Source organism: Sturnus vulgaris, chromosome 1 (genome assembly GCF_052056855.1).
Source record: "Sturnus vulgaris isolate bStuVul1 chromosome 1, bStuVul1.hap1, whole genome shotgun sequence".
Lineage (NCBI taxonomy): Eukaryota > Metazoa > Chordata > Aves > Passeriformes > Sturnidae > Sturnus > Sturnus vulgaris.
In genome coordinates, this window is record NC_142243.1 from 22494344 (window position 1) to 22519104 (window position 24761).

Sequence of the window (24761 nt, forward strand, 5' to 3'; positions counted from 1 at the left end):
TTACCAATTTCCCTTAGTGGTGCAGTTTACTGTTGCAGAAAGTCTGCTACAACATATACAATAACTAGCCATGCTGAAGGAGGAAAAATATTCATAAGTGTCCATGGGTACTTGCTTCTGTAATTCCTGTGACCTTTTTTAGGTCAGAGTGTGTTTGTTTGGGAGAAAAACTTGGCCAATAAAAATTTGGTGGCTTTGATAGGTCATTTTTTGATTTACTTGTCATGAGGTGATGAAGCAGCAAATTGCTAGTAAAGAGCTCCAAGGACTTCACAGTGCTTGAGATGTGTTTTCTGGCATACTAAGATGTTCTCACTGAGTTGTAGAAACTAAAAATGCTTTTGCCCTTTTGCAGCATCTCAAAATACTGTTGCAGATCAGCTTTCTTCAAGAGTTGCTTGGAAAAGGATTCTTTAGAGAAACAAGACATTCCAAAGACTTTCAGAAGTTCAGAAACCACTTCAAAGCAGTTCTGGCTTTACCATCTTCCTGAACCTTGGTCTTATGAGTGTGAAATTGTTGCTTATGCTGAGCTTAAGAGTTCAGTGCGCTTGGACTGCACTGAAGAGTCTTTTGTTTGTGTTGGGCGAGTTTGTTTGGGATCACTTGGTGAGATGATAGCGTTTCATCTTTGACCATGTGACAGTGCTACATTTATAAGGAGATTATATCCAATAGTTTTGTGGTGTTCAGGTCCCATATGGGCAACATAGTTGGACATTGAGTGGTCTAGTGCAGTTTGTGCTTGGTCAAATCAAATTAGCAGCAAAAGTTTGATGTTTCTCCTTGCTTGGTTTCTGCAAGTAAAACAGAGCTCATCAGAAGAGTTTCTGCTACACTTATTGATTCATTCACTCAATCTGTTAGTATTTTATTAGCTTTGTCTTTCTAATTGAAAATGGAAATTACAAAGAAATACAGTCTAGGTGTGTTGTCCTGCTCCTTCTAAGTCCTGCTGCTTAAGGTGCCTGCTTGTTTTCTGTTCCATTTGTCTTCAGGAGCAAGACCCTTCATGCCTCATGTGTTTGGTAAGAAAGTCAATTTTTTGTTTAGATATAACAATTAGCAAGGATTTAAAGAGACAACTAAAGAATTGTCTGTATCTCTAGGCTCATGTACCATGTGGGATGATGAACCAGGATTTAAGCTCTTGGATTTTGGCTTATTAGCTTGTCCTGAGCCTATGAGAGTCCCTTTGTGGAAACTGGCTTTTTAGGTAGCAAAGGTGTAAACCTCCCGCTTTGCACTTAGCTTTGGTTTTGGATTTTTTTTCTTATATATATTGACAGAATTATAAACTCTACATTCATTGTCCATGCATTTTGTCCCCTTTTCTGTCTTGTATTCCCTCTAGCCTTCTTGCTTCTCTTTCTGACATGCTCTGGCAGCCTGGAGAAGACTGCCCTACTGACTGCTTGGTGCTGTCCATACCGGAGCAGTGCTGGGGGAGAACTAGGAGAAATTGAGGTTAAGAATAGATGTTGGTGTGAGGATTACAACTATCACAGTGAGTTTGGAAGAATGCAAATTCAGGGCCATTCAAAGCAGCACCGGGGTAGAAAGCAATGATGGGAAGGTGGGAAGGGTTGATGACTTTGGTTGGCCTCAGTCAGAAGCCTATGACATGGAGAATGGGGAATCTTTTGTTATTAGCAGGGGGGAAGGGAGAGGACCAGAAATAGGGCACAGGTTTTGGAGATGCATTCAACCAAAACCAGGTTTGTGATGGGGACTTTGGGGAAACTTAGAATTGTTCTCTTGATGCCACTGTCCTATCTATGACTGGTCTTGTATTCCAGATTTCTTGGCTCAGATTTCTGTTTCTGACAAATATCTAAATGTTTAAGCATGCTCAGGGAGGATGGGTTCCCTGTGAGATTTTAGCTGCTTAAGTGCAGCTTTAAAGTACAGTTTTCCATTGACTGGATGTAAACTGAGAAATTGGACAAATTTTCACAGAAACTAGAAAAAGCATTTCTTTGACCTGAAGTCTAACTTTTGAAGGCCACCTTTCAATTAATGAGTTCAGAGAACTGTTTGAAAAAAAAGAGCAGCATTAAAGAGCATATCTGTTCTCTAGCTCTCTCTTGGAAAAGAGCTGACCTGTTTTGACTGGAAAAAACACTGTTAGACACAAATTGGAAAAGATGAGGACCTTTGTTTAAAGTCTGTTAAGGCAGTAGTGTTATTTTAGAGGAATGGGTACTTTAAGAAGCAGGGCTATCAATTTTGCTACTGTCATTGTTAATTACTATGGTTCTATAAAAAGAATTTTATCTGGAAAAGCAAACAGTAAATTGCTGTAATTATAATTGATGAATGACACAACAGGATGGAAGAACTGAGTATATTTTCAAGGGGGCTGGATGTTTTATATCTGTATGTAGTAGACAGACAAGCTGTTGAGTTGTCCTTTAAAAAAAAAATTCTTACCACCTGTGGTGTTAATGGGTTGTGCTCAAAGATGCTTTTAATGTGTTTTCTCACATTTCTTAGGAGTGCTTTAGTTATGTCATTGCTCAGAATGGCTTCCAGTATGATTTAGATCCATAGTTTGATTCATGTCATGTATCTACGCAGGTAATTTCGAATCCGTACTTGAAAATTATGGGTATGTTTTTAGCAAAAAAACATGTAGGATAGAAAAATATGTAGGAGGACAGAAATCACTACCTCAACTAGGTCTCCTCTGAGCATCACTTAACTTTTGCACCCTGTCACTGTCAGCTATGGCTGTCAACTCCGTGAAGCTGAGACATTCCTTCAGCTCATCTTTTCTGATCTAGCACCTCTCCTGCTCTCTATAAAGCCCAGCTGCTTTTTAAAGAAACATACAGGATCTTTTGCTTAAATGTTAATTTTTGTCCTTTATAACACGTATTTCCAAGTTGAACAATGTCCCCAACCTTTCAATAAGCACATGCTGCTCTAGAGAGTGACATGATAATAACAGGTCTTCCCTGTCACTTAAATGTAAATTTGTAAAGTTTGCAGTCATACTGATTTGGATATAGTTACATTCTGGGGTGAATAAAGCAAAAATCCTGGGACTCCCAGTTTTTCTGTTTCCTCTCCATTGCTTGCACCTTGAATTCAACTAACACTCTTGATGGGTACTGTGAGCTGCAAGAGTAAATGACAATTCAGTGATGGGATGAGAACCAAGACAATACCTAGAGACAACAGGGCAAACGCAGAAGGAGAACAGTATATCTGCTCCTTGTGAATTGATAGGGCCTTTACATGTGAAAAGAACACTTAAAGTGGGTTTTCAGATTCTGTGCTTGCAAAGTGGATGTCCAGCAGTGTTGGCACCAAAGGGCTTTATTGGTCATGGTAAAGCATGGCTGTCCACTGCCAATATAATCTTTCAACTAATTTAGTCTGGAAAAGAATTTAACCTTCACTGGGTTTTGCTCTATAGTGTCTGCAAGCTTGCTTCATCACTATTGCATTTTTCATGGTAGAAATTAGTTTACAAGTTACTTGAGAGAATATTGCCATTTTGTAGTCTACATGCTTGGCATATTTTTGGATGGGAAAGAAAAATCAATTACAAATCTTATAAAAGGCATCAAAGAGGTCTAGCCTGAGTTACGGTCATTTCCTGTCCTTAAAAATATTTTTTAAATGTTCGGGATATTAGTCATATTCTAGTGATGCTTGAGACCCTAATAGTTCATTGTTTTGAGTTGCCTTTTAGGGCAAGTTACACAGTGACTGGATTTCATTTCCTTTATTATGAAATTTTTGTTCTTTTCCTATATACACTGCATGTTTTTTTTCTTTTCAGTTTTAGAACATTATGCCTTATTTTTACTGTGATTGATTTTGTTTACTAAATAGTTGTAAAATTAATTATTTGCTAGCTTTCTACTGAGTCTGCCTTTCTTTAACATCTAAACCATTCCACAAGAGACATAGAAATGCTGTGAGCATTCCAGCTTTATTTTCCACTTATGGGCAAAGAGGCATGTTGAGCCTCACCCACCCAGAAGAAGAAAATTGACATGATCCTTTAAAGACTCCTGTCTCGCTCTCTTTTTGAAAAATAGCAAGACATATGCCACAAGCCTTTTTTTTTCTGCTGCCTGAAGTGTGTACTGACAAATGAGTCTGCTTTTCATGCATTTTTTTCATGAAGGAAATGGCCCACTGAGAAATAGAGCAAAAGTAATTTTTTTCTAAAATAGCTTTTCTGTAGAATTCCCCATTTGTAAGTAGTGGCTCAAGTATGCTGGTAGGCAACTGAGTTTCATGTCAATGCAATTTAATTATTTCCTATGATGCCTTTCTATCTTCTGTGTACAAAAAAAATATTCATTGCAGGTACATAAGGTTAAGTGATTTCTTGTCATATTGATGCATTGGTAAAAGTGAGTAACAAAATGCTCATTGACTTCAACAGAGCATGAGGTTCAGTGCTGGTACTTGTGCAGATATACTTTTTACAGCAGAGGCTCTTTACTATGGTTGCAAAGTCAATCATTCAGAAGTTGTTAGAATTAAGTTTACCTGTGAAAACTTAATTTGATCTCTCTGCTTCTACTGTTCTTTCCTTAATTACACCACAGCACCATGTTTGCTCCTACTGTGTGATCTCTGCCTGTGTCAGGTGATGATCGATTAATTTAATTTAATGTTCTTGATGGGTGGCTCTAGCTATAGGCACCTACTGTGCATTACTAAAACACAGATGGTTTTGAAAATTTCTAGAACACTTGTCACTCTCCTCTGACTACTTAAATATTTGTTCATCTTGTCAGCACCCCACTTGCTGAGAGTCCTTTTAAATGATGATTTTGAGATGACTTTCAAAGTATTTGCATAACGTTGGGTAATATGAGTGTACAGGGTTGCTTGGAGTAATAATTGCATGCACTCTGTGGTTCTGATAAGCATGAATGAAGATCAAAAGCTGAAATGTTCAGAAAATGAGGAACATGGAAATATTATTAGCTTGAGTGACTTAAAGTTATGCTTAGTCAGTTTTAAAGTAAGGGTAAAAATCAGCTGACTTTCTTCTGTCTTGGACCTGGTGAAGTTTTCAGCTTCTCTGATGAATGGGCAAGATCCTTATACTGCTTATTCCATCTGTGAAAAAAAATAAAAGACCTGAGAGCAGTTAATGGGTACACGCACACAAGCTGGCCATTGCAGGAGAAGTTAGGCTCTGAATTTGCAGGTTGTCAAAGTGTCAGATAAACACAAGATAGATGTGAAGCAGCTGTGAACTGAAACTCTGGCTTATCTCATGGTAGTGACATCAGGAATGTGTATCTCTGAGTTGGCATTGCAGCAGCCCCTGTAATTGTAGTCCATCTTTGTTTCCAGCACTTGGCCTGGAATTCTTTATTTTAATTTGGATTTTTTGTTTAAGTAATGTTCCAAGTGTTTGAAAAAGCAAGTGGAAATCTATATTGCATTTTCTGGTGTTGCGTCTGCACTCCAATGTTTCATTATATTTGCTAGCTTTCATATGAGCACATCCTGCTTGAGCTGAAATGTTAACTGGAACTTTGAAGGGTGCTTCTCTCTGTAGACTGAAATTGCAGGAGGATGAGGAAAACTGCCAGACACTTTCATTGATTCCTGCTGAAAGCAGTGGGAATCTTGGGTTCTTGTAGGGACATCAGTGGAGAATATGTGCTGATGTATGCAGGCTCTTGTGTACTTCTCCCAAAATGTATTTGCCTGCCCCGTGCTCTGCATCCTGGCCCTTTTCTGTCTTGTCTGTGTGCTCTCTCCACTCCCTGTGTTTTTCCACCTGTGAAGGATGTTCGTTTGTCTTCTGGTTTTTCTTTCTTCTTACCCAGCCGTCCCAGCTTCCACTGTGGAACACAACTCCTCCTGCCATCTCCCCTTTTTGATATTCCTCCTTCCTTTCACACTGCTGATAGTCAGGCTGACCCAAAGAAACAATACCCAAAGCTTTAACTTGACCGAATTTAGACTAGTTTCACAGGGATGGCAAAGTGTATATTTCTATTTTAAAGGCTTCTTTGTTCCCAGATTTTTCAATCTCTACTCAAAACCACTGGGTTGAGGGGTTTGTTTTTTTTTCCAAAGGAAAAGTTATTCCATGGGCCACAGAACTTCTTACTAAAGCCTGCCTGTTTTTGAGAAATGGGAGGAACTATTTAGTAATCCAAAGTAATCCTAAGGTAGATAGATATTTATGCGAAGACAGTGTCTGAAATTCATCATGATAACAAGGCTAAAAACAGCCAGCGATGGTTTTATAAATAGATTGTGTTATTAGTCCCAGTCATGCTATGAGTGCATCAAAAAGTAATAGAAATGTTCCTGTTTTCACATGCTACCTGCATTATAGAGTTGTTTTCTGTAAACGCTGCATATTTTTGGTTTACACAGTTTCCTCCTCTTGAATACTGAAATGGATAAGGAAAGCAAAATATGACTGGTGGCTACAAGATAGGAGTAGCATATTGCAATTGCTTTCCAGAAGAGTCTGGCTTTAATAAGATGATGTCTCATTATTTTTAACCTCCATCTGCACTTGTGTTGGAAGAGCACTGGGAACAATACACAATGCATACATTTATATCTGGAATGTAATGAAAGATACATTCATTTCGTATGGCAGCAGTCTTCTGTATAACTGTTGGAATAATATATTGTTGTGCTTTTCAGTGCTTATTTGATCAGTCCTTCCAATGTTTTATTCCAGTTCAATAGGCAAAGAGAATTTAGCAAGTTTGTGACTTGCCTTTTGCTTAGGGGACTACAGCTGTAACAAGAACCTTTAATGGTGCCTATGTGTTGTTACACACACCCTTTTTCTGTGTTTCTTCTCTAACAGCATACTACACTTTCAAGAAATAGCAGCAAGAAGAAATTTCACAAATAAAATAAATACTCAGTTAAAAGTTTAAGTCACTCATGTAAGCCTGAATTGAGGCTGAGGAGGTAAATGAAGCTAATTTGATCCATGTAGTCCCTCCAGCAAATCAACTACAGTTGAAGGACTACCAAGTCCTTTCTTGCAAGTATGTGAGGCACTGTTTGTTTCCTTTATGGCAGACTGTCATTTTTTTGACTTAATGAAAACTAGAATAAGGACCATTTCTTAGATCTAGAAGAGACTTTCATGAGGTTGGAATTAGCTGTAAAGAAGGTAATTGAGCTAAGCTTTTGTAATAACCCATCTAAAGTTTTCTGTTCTGCTTTTTTCTTCTTCCTGTAGCTGACAAATTCTTTTGCAATTTGTTATGAAACGTACTCCTAGAAAGTTTTCCTAGCTGAAGAGTGACCTATATAAGTTTATTGCATTGTGTCCACTAAGATCAGAAGCTGACCAATTCTGTGTGTTTATAGGCATGCAGCACTAAAATCAATTACTTGGGATTATATGTGTGCTATAAATAATGATCATTCTGTAGAATATATACTGTGGTGAGAAGATGGGAAGTTTCTGGTCAGTGTGGTCTTACCTAGGATGTACAGTTTTCACAGAACTCAATTTTGTTATGTTAGGGTTATAGGAAAGCAGAGCTATTTGCTCATACTAAATAATTGCAGATGGGTGAACTGGAAAATAGCAAAGTGTGGATTTGGGGACTGCATTTCTGAGGAGGAAATTACTGCACATTTATTGCTGCAAAACCAACAGAGTGCTGAATTCCTGTCTCTGTGGTAGAATTCTAAGTAACATTTTGCACATAGAAATCCCTGCTGTGTGGGAAGTGGATGAGAAGTATAAGGGACGTTGTGCTCTCAGGCCAAATTTTAAAAATTGCCATGAAAGTTGTATAAATTGAAAATAAGCTGCTTGGAGAGAAGCAGAACTGTAGTTTGTGCAGGCAGCAAGACACACTTGAGTGTGTTTGTTCAGAAAGCATGATTGTAAGAGAAAAACCCCGTGGATGTTTTCTCACTAAGGACACCTTTCCAGGAGAGCTCAGAGACTGATCCCAGCTGTGTATGTGAGGAAGTTGGCACTCTGTCAGAGAGCACTGCTGTGTCTGCAGAGTGTGACAAGCTGCAGAATTTTAAAGATAAGTTGTTTGGCTCTGAAGCACAGCAGCTTACTTGCTTTCACAGATTTGTGTTACTGACTAGAATATGTGTTCTTTGGCATCTCAGAAATCCAACAGGGCAGCAAAGATGCACAGTTGCTTTAACAGCATTAGAGAAGTGCAAGCTTCCATGGTGTGCAATCTTCAAATGTCTCCTGATGAGAGAAATCCTCCTGGAGTGGCAGTGAGAAAGAGTGAGCACTGCATGTGAATAGCAGCATGAGCAATAGTTAGAACTGGTGCATGGTAATCCCAGAGGACACTCCAGCTACTGAGGAAAGCAGGTATTTTTATAGTTATACTTTTTAGAAAAATGTTGAAAATGTATTGAGAGAGCACCATCAGCAGTTGTGATTATGCTGCGTATGAGCAGCATGAGGCTGAGTTCTGCTGCTGCTGAGAAAAGCTTCCAGGTCACTGAAATATCAGCCACTTTAAAAATCATGGGTTATTCTTCTGTCTAAAGCCACAGTGGAGATTTGTGATTTTTCACAAAGTGAGAATAAAATGATAGTCAGGAACTGAAAGACTGGATGGATGATCAAAGTACCATAATTAATGTTGGAGTTTAATGTACTCACCATGCCCTAAATTACTCTTTGCTAGTGAAAAGTTCTTCCATGTGACCTGGGAGTCAATAGTAATAGTTACTACATTTTTTGAATTTATCATACAGCTGTGAAATATTACTTTATGAGGTATGGGAATAGCCTTTTTCAAAACACTCCCAAGCCTAGGCTGATCTAAAAGTCACAAGGCTTTGTTAATGGAGTGTCAGGCTTGAGCTGATGCTGTAAACCCCGCAGGGAGCAAAGCACTGATTTACTGATGCTACTCAGGTTTTGGGTAGGAGTTGGCTGCAGTCCATCTGGCTGCCTTGCTTGTGGAGTGAGTGTACTTTAGAATCCAGCTCATCTGGGAACAGCAAAAACCTCCTTGACCAGCACAAGCGATATGGCAGCTTGCCAGGAGCTCATAATAGATGAGAGCATTCCCTTGTTGGAAGCAGAGCCTGTGATGGTTATTCAAGCAAAAGCAATGTGTTTCCTTTAAGTATGCAAATATGGTTATTAGCCCTTGATGGAAAGTGTGGAGTGTTGATACATTTAGCGACTCAGATCATGAGCTTGTGTAAAAGTCACAGAAATTATCATCTGGAATGTTGTTAATTGTTGAAGAATGTCAACAATTCGCCTTCCCTGGCTTTTACTGTTAGAATTTGCTGTGTGGGACTGTCCAAACACAGGTGACAGAACAAGCACCTGGCCATTCAAACCTATATAATACTTTATCCAAAGTGTTTTAAAAATGAATTTTAACATTCTTTGCTGCTGTTCCTCCTCAGAACTCTTTGGAGAAATTAATTAAAAGTGCTGCCATCTGTTTCTCTTATATTTCATACCAAGGGTAAAAAGAGAGTGCCAGTACTTTTGAAGCAGCATTGTATAATTTTGTTATTAAAAATACATGTTAAGAATACAGTGAGTACTAGTACATTGGTCCCACTTTTGTGAGTCGTTGCAATGCTTTTTCAACAACATTTTAGTCTTTTTATCCTAAAAGAAAACAACTCTGCGTGAAATCTGTGGGTAATAATCACTGGATGGAGATGGCCTTGTCTGACAGAATTATTTTGTTCTAGAAGTAACACCAGGCACAGCAGCACCCAACTTCTCACTGAGCTCCAGTAGCAGCTGCACTGGCAGCTTCAAAGGTAAAGTCAGCCTTGTCTCTGATGCTGACAGATTCTCTGGACTCTTTTTTGTTCTTTTGGATGTGAATTTCTGGGTTTTGTCTTTGAATTAGTGGAGTTCATGCTAAGTTTTATCCCCTTCGAGTAAAAACTTGCCCAAAAGAGGAAGTGTATAGGTCATTTGTTCTGAAAAGCTGGTGTTCGGGAAAAAACCTCCATATTGTGGTTCATATTTAATTTTGTTTTTAAAGTACTCTGTGAAAGAAGAAACAGCTTTCCTATTTCAGACAACTTTTTCTTTCTTTTGAATTTCCTCTCTCCCTTCCCCCCTTCTTTTTTTGAGAAACAAAACTGTGTTTTCACAAGACAGGCAATCTTAATGGTAAGTCCTGATAGAAGAACATGTGGGGTAATTCTTTTACTTTCACCAGTTATGTTTGTTTTCTCACAATATAAATTGATACTGTAATTGCTTATTTCTGCAGTGTAAAATTAGTGCAATTAAGATGATTTTGTTCTCTGGCCTATATTACCTACTGTATTTCACATGAACTAATGGAGAAGACAGAAATTTCACCCTGCAGGTGATATTTTATAGTTCTTGTAATATATGGCAGATGCTGATTACTGAGGCTGTAAAAGGGGAGAATTGGATATTAGAGAAGATAAATAAGAGTGGGGGAGGGGACTGAAGGGGAAATACACTATTTGCAAAGACCTCGAGGTAAGCTGCTTTCCATGTACTGTTTAAGCTTTAATGACCCATATTGAGATTCTGGCAGCAAAATAATGGCCAGCTAGAGGAATTAAAGGGCCTCAGGTGATGATCTGAACAGCAAAAGCTGACAGAAGTAATAAATACTATTGTAGTTCCACACAGGCTCTGCTAGGAGGAAGTTTTTTTGTTCCCAGTGTCTGTGAATGAATGGTCATTCAATAAGGTTTGAGCAAAGAGCTGGCAAAAACCTCAGTTACTTCAGATGAACTCTTCTTAGGGTTTCCCCAGGTTAAAAGTCCTTGCTTCTGTTAGAAGGTACCTTTCAAAGTAGTTCTTTATCTTTTGTTTGTATCTACACCTTTTTCCAGTAGCAATTTCTTACCATCTTTAAAAAAAACAACCCAACAAATCTAAATCTCTCTGAGCTTTAGTTCCAAGAAATTGCCCAAGTTCTAAGATGACGATCCCATGAAAATTGCTCACGGTTCTTCCTTTCTGAAAAAGGCCTCTGTTTAATTTGTGGAATATGAACAGTTTCTAGACATGCACTGATCAGATGTTTAAAATTCTTATTTGTAATTACTGTAGCTGTTTTACAACTCAGGGGCAACAAAATCAGAGCACAGGAAAGACTCCTCTGTGCTGGCTTTCTAAATAGCACAAACTGTGGTTGCAGCGTTTTTTAAATTTTACTCCTCACCTCTTCAGCCAGGTTGTAGTGTTGCCTCATTCGTGGTCATAGAGCTTCCTTGCACATTTGCAGTCCTGTCTTCATGATGTCTGTGGTGATACTCACTTTGAAGCAGCTTTATGGTGTTTTCTCTTTGCTGTCTGCCTTCTGCCTAGGATGAACTCCAGAGTTTGATGCTAAGGATGCTTGTGGAGAAACACTGATGCAGCCAGATGCCATGTTGCTTTTGTGTTGCTTCCTAGAGTGATTAACTTGTCAGATTGATCTCCTAAAGACCAGTATGAGAGATGATATGTACTTATCTTAATTCAAAGCCAGATGACCCCTGGAGTTACCTCAGCCTGTTGGAAAACCCTGAATAGGACAGCAAGGGGTAACAGTGCTGTGGAGGCTCTGTAGTTTCCTTTCTGCATAGAAAAGGATTGAGATACACATTTGGTCTTTCTTTTTTTTTTCTTTGACACAAGTAGAAAGGTGACAGAAGAAAGTTCCACATTATTCAGTTTAGAAATATGCCACTCATTTGCATGTCTTTGTATCTATTATTTACTTGCTAGGGTGACTGATAGTCCTGCTTAGATGTATGCATGAGATGACAAGGCACCAACGACAGAATGACATTGGTAACAACACATGGCTTGTCAGCATATATTGCTAAAATATGCCATGTCTTGTGGAACATTAAATATGTAATATGGAATGAACATTAAATATGTATTAGGTTGTAAAAAAAATTAGTGAAGGAGATTACCTGAAAGTTCACTAGATAAGTCGTTGTCTTTTCTGAAAACATGAGCTGGTACCATTTAAAAATATAGTGAGAAAATACCATGTATTTATTCTTACGGGCTAATACAAATGACTCAATAAATCTGTGTTATATTTGAGAGAAAGGAGAATTATTGCTTAAAACTCTTTTTTTAGGATAGATGCTGCACTTAATTTAGATAGCAGCTCTGTTGTGTTGGATAGGAAAGATAATGTTTTGAAAAGACATGCTTGACTTTTGTCTGAGACAAAAAAAAAAACCTTTGAGTGTAGGAGTGCTCTTGATGTCTGGTTGCTCAGACATGAGTGATTCACTTAGAGGAGGCTGTGTAAAGAAAGCATCTCTTGCTCCAGCTCATTTTGGCCTCAGAGTGAGACTGAGTTTGACCAGGAAGGTGGAGAAAATAGCATTGAATGGGAAGGTGTGATCTTCAAAAACTGGATATGTGGAACTCATGAACATAGAAGATACTAAAGTCCAACTATTGGTTATCAGGTTATGAAGCTCATTTAAGTCACTAAAGAAAGAGAGCAAATCAATATAAAATATCTAGATACTCTTTAAGGTAACATTTATGTTTTGTTTTTCAGCTTCTCTTTTGAAAGGATTGAAACATGCAAACATTGTGCTGCTTCATGACATCATTCACACCAAGGAGACCTTGACACTTGTGTTTGAATATGTGGTGAGTAAAGTGACTGTATGTTCTAGATATGGTCCTGAGTGTATTGAATTTTATGGAAATGCTCTCTTTACCATCAATGATCTATGAATCAGGCCAAAATAAACCTTTACTTTGTTCAGGAGAGTGATGGCTGTAAGAGATTTTGCTTCGTGGTAGAGTTGGCTAGAAGTGGGAAGCTGGGCTAAACCAGATTCAGAGATGAAGTGGCTGCTAGGGCTCTTGAAGGACCTTATGTTGTTGAGTTGACTTTTCAAACTTACTCTGCTTCCTAGTTATAGTTAGTTTATTGGAGCTTTTTCTTTATTGATGGGATCAGGTAACTTTAAATAGGTGAGAATAATGTAGGGAAGAACAGGACTGAAATGCTTAACAGGTAGGTCCTTGGTGAAAAGCTTGCATCAAGTTTAAATTACTTTTTTTTTTGTGATTGGCTTGTGCAAAGTGTCTTTTATAAGTGATGTCAGTAAAAAAATGGCTGGTGCATGAAATTTAGAATTTGGTGGTTTATTTTCAATTTTGCTATGACTAATGATTTACCTATTAATTAAAACTTCAATTTACATAGTAGGCAGTGCAAGGATCTAATTGTGTTGAGAGTATTACTTTCCAAAGTACTGGCCTTGGCCTCCTAATTAATCTTTTTAGTTTTTGTAAGACAAACATATGGCATTTATGTAGAACTACTTTAGCATTTAGCTGTGGAATTATGCAATGTACTATTATAATTAACCTCCCAGTTTTCACAGATGGGTCCAAGAACATGTAATTTAAAAGAAACAAATGAGTTTAGAGACCATTAGATTTTCAGTGTAATATCAGTTATTGTATTGTAGTCTGTAAGACACTGTTTATAAAGTACACTGACTGCTAGCATTACTCTAAATACATATCTGCTTAAGACAGATGGAATTGTTTTGTGTGTTTCTTGGGAGCAGGCCTTAATTTTTACATGAAAATGCACACAACATCACAGACTCTTGTCTGGAGAAGCTGTTAACCTTGTGTATTCACATAAATGTGCTACACTGTGAGGGTGTGGGTATTCAGCTGCAGCAGCCTGCAGAGCTTGTGATACAGTATGTGTTTCTTACCTCAGGTATTGGAACAGTAGTAAAAATTTGATTCCTTTTCTTAAAATCAGTAATTCTCCTGCTCCTGACTTGCACACTGAATTAACATAGGAAAAGCCTTGATACCTAATTTTATGTAATAGTCAGTGTACACTTATTTGCATATCTTTACATGAATACGTTTTGCAGTCCCATTTATCAGCATTACATCAACTGTATTTAGCTGTACTCTTCAGAACTGGTTGAGAAATTAGATGTATAGAATATGTTTCTCCCTAAAATAGATGGGTTTGCCTATTCCACTGATTTCAAATTGCTGGATTCTACATTTTGCTTATTACACTGATGCAGGTTTCTGGATTTTATATCCAGTGAGATTGTTTAGACAGGTTGTTTAAGATAGGTTGTTTAAGACTCTGGCTCCCAGCCATGTACAGACACAGATTAAGCTTCAGGCAATGGCACATTCCTCTAGATTCACTTAGCTGTTTTTCTGCAAGGGACCAACCCTGCTGGTGGTTGCACCTCTTGGTTCCCATGGTGTTTGGTAGCTATTGAGACTGTTTGAGAATCTCATTTAGTAATGGTTTCTAGCAATTGATCCAAGTAATATTTTAGTGTTTAGGCTGGTAGGCAGTCTTTAAAGGTGGGGCTGGGGAAGAAGGGAAGGATACTTTATTCTCTCCTAACAGCCCAAAGACTGTATAATAATGACATTATTATAGTTCCTGCACCTAGAGATGACAGAATTTCTTAACAAAAGTCTGTTTTCATTGTTCAGTAATACAAAGTTATAGTCTGATCAAATAGTGAATGCCTTCTGATAATGCTTGAGAATGCTCACATAACCTGAATTGAATTCTTGTGGGTGTGCATGATACAGGTTTTATTGCATGATTGCAAGGATCCCGTTTGTTCCTTTGGTTATAAAGCTTCCATTCAGTGCATAATATGAGTGCAGAGGCAAAAAATACAGTTACCCATTTAAATGCACAAATTTTGGCTGGTTTAGTATGTAATTTAGCTGTGTAATTGGTGTTACTGAGCTCTGTATCTTTAATGTCTGGTTTGTTGTTATTTTAACACCTGTATGGGGTTTAGCTCAATCATATGAGTAATTTGTACTGAAAGAAGTCAAAGTATTCATGTGATTAAAATTACACGGTGGTGTACATTTTTGAATTACTGACTCCTAACCTAAAAGGGATTGAATTTGATTTATTTCATAAAGGGATATCATGGAACTGATACACTGTTGCCATTGATCACTATTGACTTTTTCAAACATAATAAAAGATGTCTGAGTGAGTTATCTTGACTAAATTAGGAATGAACAGTTAGTGATCCAAGAGTTCTCAGTAAATGGAAACTTTGGGTTGCTAGGTTGGTGATGATTACATTGGGAAAATAACACTGGTGAAATGTCTGAGGTTATCAGAAGTGTTTGGTCTCAGCATTGACCCTGAAAGAGTAGAATGAAATTTAATTTCATGTAGCACCTTTCATTGCAAAATGCATTATGGTAATAAGTTAAATGCTGACAGCAGAATAGCCTCTGAAAGGGAACATGGCAGTTATTAAATTATCTGGGTCCCTCAAATTGGCTTTTAAAAAATATGTATGTCTGTCAGATGAAAACATGACAGAGTTTTTTAACTTTAACCTTGGTGGTCTGCAAAGCCAAGAAAAGTCAACCTGTAAAACTTCTGACAGTTGCAGATCAGGAGAATTTTATTCTCTGTATAAACATCTTGGTGGTGAATGTGGAGCTGTACATTTATGTGGAAAAAGAGAAAGGGAGCTCACTCCTTTTGAATAAAAGAACTTAGTTGGAAATAGTTTAGAATACAGTACCTTGTTACTAAGGCACATGTTAACTCTTACATCAGCATATTGCAAAGCATGCTTAAAGCTCAGTTTTATCACTGGGTGACTGAGAGGCATTATTACCTGGGGAGTTTTGAGAATGAGCTGCTTGGAATTTCCTCTAAAAACATGAATGGCCGATAGTCTTTCATGTATAAATGGTAAAGAAAATTATTTCTGTATAGTTAACTGGGATATGCTAAGCAAGACCTGAAAATGAAATTTTGACACACTTTGCATCTGCTGTGTGAGACTGCAGTGGCTTCCCAAAGTAAAAGGTCAGTTCAGCTTTACATTTCAGTGGAGGTGTGAGACTGTTCACATAAGTTTTATTCCCTTCCTCACCAGGTTCTGTTTAGGTGTTGGTTTAGGTGATCTTATGGGGATGGTGGCTTTAGTGCCAGTGTCACTGACATGGCCAGCTTTGCCCAAGGAGGTGGTGAACTTTACAGGTGAGGTCTCAGTCATGCAGAGGGATCTCTGAAGAGGGGTTCACATCTGTTTGCTCTAAAATGATCATTAGCTGCTACCATTCGCTGCTTCACTTGTTTATTTAGGAGGACGATGACTGAATTTAGAAACATTTAATTGCTGAAAGGCAATCCTAAGCAAAATGTGTTTGCTACAGGCTTGGTAGAATGATAATGAGGTTTTTAGAATTATGCATAATTATGTAAGTATATTATTATCAATAAATGAACCAGCAGCTCATCCTATTCCTGGCATGTAAAAGTGAGCTTGTATAGCAATGCTTTACATCATGTTTTCAATATTTATGAATTAGGTTTGCAACAAGAACAGATACTTATAATTGGAAGGATGAGTAATGAGCAATATTATGTCTGCCTCAACAGTGAAAAAGCTCCAGAGTAATCTAATAATGTAATTTAAACCCAAGCATTTTCAATTTCCTTGCCTTTTTTAATATTGGTATATGTTTTTGCTTCTAAAAATTACTTTGCATTAAAAAACGTTTAATTTTCATTGCTTCATTACAGCAGCTAAAATAGGTTGTTATACAATGAGTTTACTTAATAAAGTTCATTAGTTACATTTTCCTCTCATTTCCTGTATGAAAATAATAGGTGTGAGTTTCTTATTTTGAAGCTTATTGAAAATTGACATACATACTCTTTATCAGAATTAAGAATTACACAGCTGAGATTTCAAATTTGTCTTGGGACAAATTTGTCCTACATAATACTTACAAAGTATTGTGGAAGAAAATGAGCAAAATTATTCATCTGCAAGGATCAAAAAGTGTTTCCATTGAAAAATTCCAATTTCTTATAACTTTTGATAATTTCAGTCGAACACTTTTATTGCTCTTCCATTTTTATTTTGTTATGGAGCGAGTGTTGAAACTGAAGGTATGATGGCATTGATTGTTTGTAAAAACAAACCAAAAAAGCCACATTTTTTTTAGTAAGTGAGAGAGCAGGGAAAATCAGTAGTGTCCCAGAGCTGCTTTTGAGTTCTTATCACCAGGATCCTCCAGTGACGTGTAATACCTTAGGGAGAAACCAGGCACAAGAAGGGAAAGAGGCGTCTTCTAATCCTTGACTTAAACTGAAACTTATTTGGAGCCTGAATTACATGATTGTGGTGTGAAAGCGAAATGATGGGTGGTTTTCTTCCTGTTTGAAATTGAGGAGCCTGTCCAGCTGTGGTAAGCAAGAACTGAATGCTGGTGAAGCTCTTCACAAGCCAGGTGCCTCCAGTCACCCTGGCTTACTGTGGAGGTGCCTGTCCTCCCTGGCTAGGAGCATCACTGAGCTCCCAGCATGGGAACAGTTGAATTTAGTAGTTTCTGTTTACCTTGACCACAGAAGGAGCTGTTCCCCTGTAGTTTAACCCTGCAACCCTGAAGTTGCATTGCTTAAAGTGCAGGCAAAAAGATGACAGAACAAAGCTGAAAGCAAACAGTGAGAAAGGAAATCCTGTGCTGTTGAGGAGAGGCAGTAAGGGAATACTGCTCTTGGGAAAGCCTTGTTTTTCAAGTTTTAATGAGCAGATCAGAGACAGGTGCTGCTGATATCCAAGTATAGGCTGGAAATGCAAACAAACTAGGCTTCAGGAGGGAGGGAATTGAGGTGGGATTTCAGAAGGAAATTGTTTAGGAAATTGCTTTGCTGGGAGGTAAAGATTCGTCCAGACACGAGAATTGTTAAGAAAGAAGGAAAGAAAAATTATATTTAAATTTAAATAAAATTACTCCTGCTAGCTAAGAAGTTTACGCGTCTAGCAAGGGCAGATGTTGCAATATTCTTGAGCACATTGTGTGCCTCTTGGGGATGGTGCTGTGCAGGGCCAGGAGTTGGACTTGATGAGCCTTGTGGTTTCCTTCCAGCTCAGCATGTTCTGTTATTCTGTGATTCTGTCTTTGCAGGATTTCCAGATGTGTAGACTTCATATGGAGGGCACATGCTGATGAATACATGTATTAATAAAATTAATCAAGATTTACGATCCAACAGGCTGGAAGGCTGCGTGTATTTGAATGACCAATTTTTGTACAATTTACTAATAGCTGGTAAATATTGATTAGATTTGCGGTGTGCTGTGCACCATTTAGTAATTAATAATCTATTATTTATTCTTCTTTTTATTAAGTGTTAACGCTTGAATTCAGTGTAAGTATTAAAAAAAAATAAATAAACCCAAATCAATACACACAGCAGAATCAAAGCATAGGAAAAATCCAGAGCTGAGCTGATGAATGGAATACTGGAAATCCCATGAGATATTCTACTTTCTGACAGATGAGTTTTTCTGAAAATTGTAGATAAAAATTCAAGTGTCATGGCAGTCCATCAAAAACACATACATGTAATAAGATGTATGTGCATAGTAGACATGCCAGTGATGTAGGCATCACTGTAGACATGCCTCTACTTACTACAGGTAAGGCCACCATCCTAAAGGGTAAATCTGTACACACAAGAAAGACATGAATCAGCTGGAGACCTGAGGGGGAAAAAGACAAGGGTGAATAAACATAGAGAATAAAGCCTTCTAAAGAAAAGTCAAAGTAAGTAGGGCTCCTAAGAGTTGGGGATAAAAAAAGGATGAGATGTTTACAACCTTTAAATATATCATTGAGAAAGTCAGTGACCTATTTCTTTGTGAATGGTAAAGAGGATAAAAAAGAAAATCTGAAATTACAGTAAGGAAGAGAAAGATTATACTCAAGGAATGGCCCTTTCATGTTAACATTAATAAAGCACTTAAGAAGCTACTATGGGGTGATGGTTTGTCTAATACTGTCAGTTTTTAAAGAACAATTTAGACAAATAATCAACAGAATTCTGTCATGGATAGAAGATATAGGTAAGGTTATTATTTTTTCTTTTTGAAGTCCTTTCTATATGTATCTTTCTGCATCATAATTTTCATCAACGAAATGTGAATACTTCTAGTCTTTCAGTAAATATACTGTTGCTTTCTTATGTCAGGAACTGAAGAAAAAACATATCAGTTTATTTTACTATTTTAAACAAAGTTTAAAAAAATAAATTCTTCTAGTTGTGCGCTTTTGGTTTGTTAGTATGTGTTGGTTTTTTGTTTGGGTTTTTACAGTAACTAATTATTTCTATGTTATAGATTTATGCATAGCTCTATCATCAGTAGTTCTGGTGGTATCCCACATATTCCTTATCTTTTCATTTCCATCATAAACTGGCATTGCCTGGTTCCCTCTGAGGTGAAACCTGACAGTATCTCAACTTGCACTAGAGACTGTCCAGTCTAATTAAACTTTTTTTCTCAGGCTGTCTTTAATAATACAGGTTGTAACTCTTAATTCCTCTTAAAATATGAAGCTCTGATTTATTCAGTGCAGACTGAAAAAACAAATAAACCACCAGTCCAGAACTTACTGTTTGGACTGTGATGATTAACATAATTCTAAATCTTAAAAATAGATTTTCCCTTTCTGAACAAAGTATGTAGCTTTGTACTAATTTAGTCATATTGATAAAAATACATCTATGCAATCTTTAAAAACAGAAACTTGAGGTGAGCAGTTCTGGCAAAGTAAAAGTAGTAAAAATTCTGAAGTCAGAATGAATAAATCAATAATTGCAGATATTTTTATGTTTATAGTTTTATGATGTAAAGGATAATTAAGAAATGGCAAATAGGAGAAAGCAAGAACCAAGCTTGGGTAATAAACAGAGCCAGCTCTTGATAATTAAAAAGCCCTATTAATTGCTTCAGTTTTACTACTTTGAACAAAGAGGATCTTATCCATGGAAGCATAATTTTTGTTTTGTGTGCCTTGCAGTCTGAACTGAGTTTTTCCCTGTAAAATTTTTATTAATCTTGAAATCATGCATGGACAAGTTAGGATTAGGATACATGACAGGAAAAAAATCACTCAGCCAGTGAGAAGAGAGGTCTACTTAGGATGTGGAAATTTTTAAAGGAAGGCTTTGCACTGGTCCTTTCATGCCCTGAAGATGGTGTTTGCTTTATTGCCCAGCACACACCACCATAGGAAGGGCTCTTGTGCCAGCTGAGCTTGTGTATACAACTGAATTATCCATGGTCAGTACATGCCAATATTAATGTGGATACTTGACTCTAGTGTGGCTGTGTGTGGATTGTCAGCCTCCCTCCCGTGTGTGGGTTCTGCTTTCCTGGAGCAAGTCCTCTCACCATGAGCCTGTGGATATCTTCCATGCTTTAACAACAAACTTGTCTCATTCTTCAACTTTTTTTTTTTAATTTTTGTTTGTTTGTTTGTTATAAGTGCATATCCTGGTCAGTGCTGTGAAAGCTCGGTGACATAAAAAAATTAGAGAAAAAGTGCACATGCCCATCCTTGTGGGCACATGTGTTACAGCTTGCAAAAATTGTCCCAGCTCTTTGATTTTGAGGTCTCTTTGCACAAACTGATGATTTTGGTACTAGGTTTTGATCACACTAAACAGGAATTCCTACTCATATTTGTAATGTTATTCTTTTGTTCAGATAATCTCACTAAATTAAGTATGTTTTGTCTCCTTGACCGGAATTACTAAAACACAAAGCTTATTTATTTTATCTTATTTTAAGATAGAATTATTAAGGTGGACAGAGAATAAGGAGGAGGATAAACTGGCCTCTTTAGAAAACTGTGTTTTGTTGGAGATTTCTTAGTTCATTCATCAATTCTTTCCTTAGTGGTGTGTGTTTCACTTGTCTGTAAGGAACCAGGTTATTCTTTGTGAAATGAACAGAGGCTTTGTGTCCATAAATAAATTTATCTATTCTAGTAGCAGCCAAAAATCAGACAACTGTGATCCCTTTTTCTCTCTGGGATTTTCAGATATGTTTCTATCTGTATTATGTACTGCCCCACCACCTAGTCTCCTTTTCTATATAGTATTGTTCATGTATTTTGAAGTATACTTACCTTTGTTGACAGTGCGAGAGAAATCCAAGGCACTGAAAAGATCTGTTGGCAGAAGTGTTTTCATTACAAGAGCCTTGTGGGGCAGATTTTCTTCCTTGAATCCCTGCTATAGATCTTTCCCCTGCTGCTCAGCCCAGCTGGTGCTGCTGCCTGCTGCTGTTCTGCTGGAAGTTGCTAAGGTATCACCCTGAGATACCTTGTAGGGTATTTTTTGTTAGCGTGGGTAACACTGTGTCATCTCATAGAGGGAAAAGATTGAATTGTAGAAAATCACAGAAATACATACAAATTAAAGTCTATGACACTTTTGAAGATACTAGTGACATGAAATAAGTCTGAACTGTGGCACAGTAATCTGCAGAGTACTTAGGTTGGAGGATACATGCCATTTAAAAGGAATTAACTTTTTTTTGTTCTCCTGTCACTTTAAATATTCCTGGTGCTCATCCTTTTATTGGTGAATTATATTACCGATTTGTTGGTGAGAAAAGGGGAAGTATTGTAGTCAAGGAAGCTGCTAGGGCATAAAAGATGTGTGCTCTCCTTTGAGCAGAGAGGAATGGCTCACAACAGCCTCAGTGGAGCAGCTCAATCTGTCTGCTGCGTGATGGCATCGCCGGCAGCCAAACACGCCTGGGTTTGTTTTAATGGGAGGGTTCTTACACATTGCTGGTTTTACATGATGGGAATGAAGTTGGAAGTGCTTCCTGTTCCATTCACAAGCCCCGGGCTCTCCGTGCATTTCAGCTTCAAAAATGACAGCTGAAACCAATTAGGCAGAATTATGGGATGCCTAAGTCACGTGGAGATCTATCATGACTGAGGAAGAGGAGAGAAAGAGAATGTATTGCATGGGAAGTAAAAGTGACTAATTTAATTAGAAGAGAATGGCAGTCACATTATTATTATGAAGAAGGGTGGGCAAAGCAGAGATCGTTTCATGTCACTAGCCATGCCTTTGAAAGGAAACGTCCCGCCCTTTGTCTGAACACGTCTGTGTTTGGTAGCAGAGTCTGATTTCTGAGCAAGATAGCTGAGCAAAACAGCTGATGTTAAAATGAAGCACAGAGCATATCTGAGGACATTTCTAGCTTGTGGTTTACTTATCTATTCATAATTAGAATTCCTTCAAGAGGAGAAGGGAAGAGTCATCAACATTTGTCTTTTTATCCCCCTTTGTTTGCATCATGCTTTCTCTTTTCCAGACCTAGGATATAATGTATATAAACCTTGCTTCAGCTGTATAAATATCAACCAGAATTCTTTTCCCTTCAGCAGATGTTTATACACAGTATGCTCACTAACATAAACACACATGTGTCTACTTATAAAGCAGAGCCTTTCTGAATAAAAATGACCTTCATACAGTTACACACTGCCCCAAGTTTAAATCAAAACCCCAATTCACCAATTCGTTTCTTCATGTGAGTTTGGAAGACAATATTTCTACTTTTTGTAGAGTTATCGTGGTAGTTGAGGATATGGGGGAAAAATGAATGAAAAATATTACAGAGAGAATCTGAGCAAGTGAGCATTTTTTTTTCCTTTTTTAAATTTTAATCCTTGTGCAACTTTGTTGATTTTTGTTTAGACTAGGAGCAGTCATGTAGGAAAAGTAACTTAATCTCTCTCTCATTTTCGGGTACTGGTAGGAGTTGTGATATTGTCTCTATAACAGAGAGGAAAATATTTGCAATTAATTTAAGTTTGAGTCCAAAATGGGCATTGGCTGATATGCTTCTGTATTTAGTTTGGAAACAAGACTAGGTGAACCAGCATTGCTAGACTGTGCTGTCTCTGATCTATGTAGAAAATGTTCCATCTAGCCCAGGAAAGCCCAGGGGTTCTTAATGGAGGTTTTGTTTCCTGAGATGTGCACTGAGGAAAGGGTTTGTGTTTTGATGTACTGAGAGAAGGTAACAAAAAGGCTGGACAGGGCCTTCTCAAGAAGGTGTAGCTGTGTGTGCCAGAACCCTGAAGTCAAGGTGCAGCCCTGAAGCAGTGATCTTCTGACACACAGTAGTGAAATACAATTATTTGAAGGCAAAAATGCCAAAGTGTGTCTCAGATTTCCTATATTTTCTTTTACTTTCAGCCAAAATGGCCAAGATATCTTGAACCTCTATCTGGAGGACCCTTATTTTAAATATTCAAGCTGTACAGTATGGATTTGGAATTTAGGGGATAGGTAGCCTTTGTGCTGTGGGTAGCATTGGACTGTTATTTTGAAAATTGTGCCAAATTTGGTCAACTGATAAGCTTCAGAAAAATCATAAATTGTACTTAAGAGCCATGTCTTTGAAGATTCCTCCTCTCTTCTCAAAGACTTTAGTCTCTCACTTCAAATATTGCAGCTATTCATTTCTGACAAAGTGAAATTGTTTCTGGGGAAGCCAATAGCAGGAGGAGAGATCAAGTTCTTCACTTAAAGCATAACAGGTTTTGCAGAAAACATTTTTTTGTTAGTGAAGTGGAAAAGTGAAGCTCTTATAATTGAAGGACACCAAGATAAACATGGCCTGTGCAATCTTCTTTTTTCACCCCTGTGGAAGTGCCTGTTGTGCAGCTCTGCAAAAGATTATGTGGTGAAGGCATGTTGTTGAATTTCTCTTATTTTTTGTGGGAACCAGGATGTCTTCTGAGGTTCCTGCCTCATTCAAAGTATCATTTCAAGACAAGTTAGGTAATACTGCTGTAGAGAACTGGGTTCCACACTTGCTGTATTGGGAATTGTCATCACCAGCTGAAATCGCTGTCATTACAGATTTCTGCTCTTCAGCATGAGATTCTCAGTCTCCTTTGCAAAAGCATTACACATTTGCAGCTGTAACTGAAGCCAGCATTGCAGAGTAGTTGAGACAAGGCTCTTAGCCAGGCATGAGAAGGACACAATGATTAGGTGGATGATTATGATTAGATTTATTGTTAATATATATCTAAATATTACCAATGCATTTTATAGTCTTTTTCAGGCCAGTGTGCATCAAAGTCAGTAGCAACATATCAGCTTCCCCAGCTCTGGAATGAGAGCATCCAGACAGTTCCTTCTGCAATGTCCACCAGGTGTTCTTAGCTCAGGAGAAACCACATTGCCCATCAGAGGCAGCAAAAAGGAAAGGGATGTGTGTGGGGGCGAAGGATGCACCTGAAGACCAGAATATCTTTCATTACCACCACAGTCAGTCAAAACACAGAAGACAAAATAGTGCCAAATACTCTGAAAAGTCAAAACCAAAGTTCTTTGAACCAAATCGCCCAGATCAGTGATTCTTAGGAATTTTTTTGTCTTTGCTTCAGGTAGGTCCCTATCTGATAAAAGGAAGTAATGCCTTATGTCTCCTGTATTGCTATGAAATCATTCTGTGTTTGTAAAATGTGTCAATAGCATAGCAATAAGCTGGGTAGGAAAACCTGTGAGATTATTTCTGTCTTCAAAGTAGTAGTAGCTGTTGGAGAATAGAAGAAAACCCCCTAGCCATAAAACAGCACAGCTATTTTTTAATCAAGCATCTCCTATTCTGGTCAGTGAGTATGACTAATCCTAGGAAGAAAAAAAATATGTGATTACATTAGACCTTTTAGGAGTTATCATAATATGCATTTAATGGGGAAACAAATAAAAGATTGGGTAAACACCATTAATTCTGGACTTTCCTAGCTTTTGGATTCTTCTCCTTAGAAACTTGATTTACCTCTGCTTATTGTTTTTGTGTAGCTGTTTTGAGCAGAGGAGTGCAAATTGAATATTTGTACATATAGGTGTGCGTAAACTAGTGGAGTGTAAGGAGCAGGAACTAAAGGGATTTAGAACTTAAACTAAGATATCAAATGT

At 37.7% G+C, this 24761-nt stretch overlaps 1 protein-coding gene across 15 annotated transcripts in view; it reads left to right on the forward strand.

Annotated features, from left to right (window-relative positions):
• The window catches only part of CDK14 (cyclin dependent kinase 14), a 405136-nt gene that overhangs the window by 118654 nt on the left and 261721 nt on the right, over nt 1-24761 (forward strand). For all 15 annotated transcript variants that reach the window (XM_088161472.1, XM_088161466.1, XM_088161458.1 and 12 more), the window contains one exon: nt 12501-12595. In XM_088161472.1, the coding sequence (XP_088017598.1) occupies nt 12501-12595 (95 nt within the window). The remainder of the gene's footprint in view (nt 1-12500; nt 12596-24761) is intronic.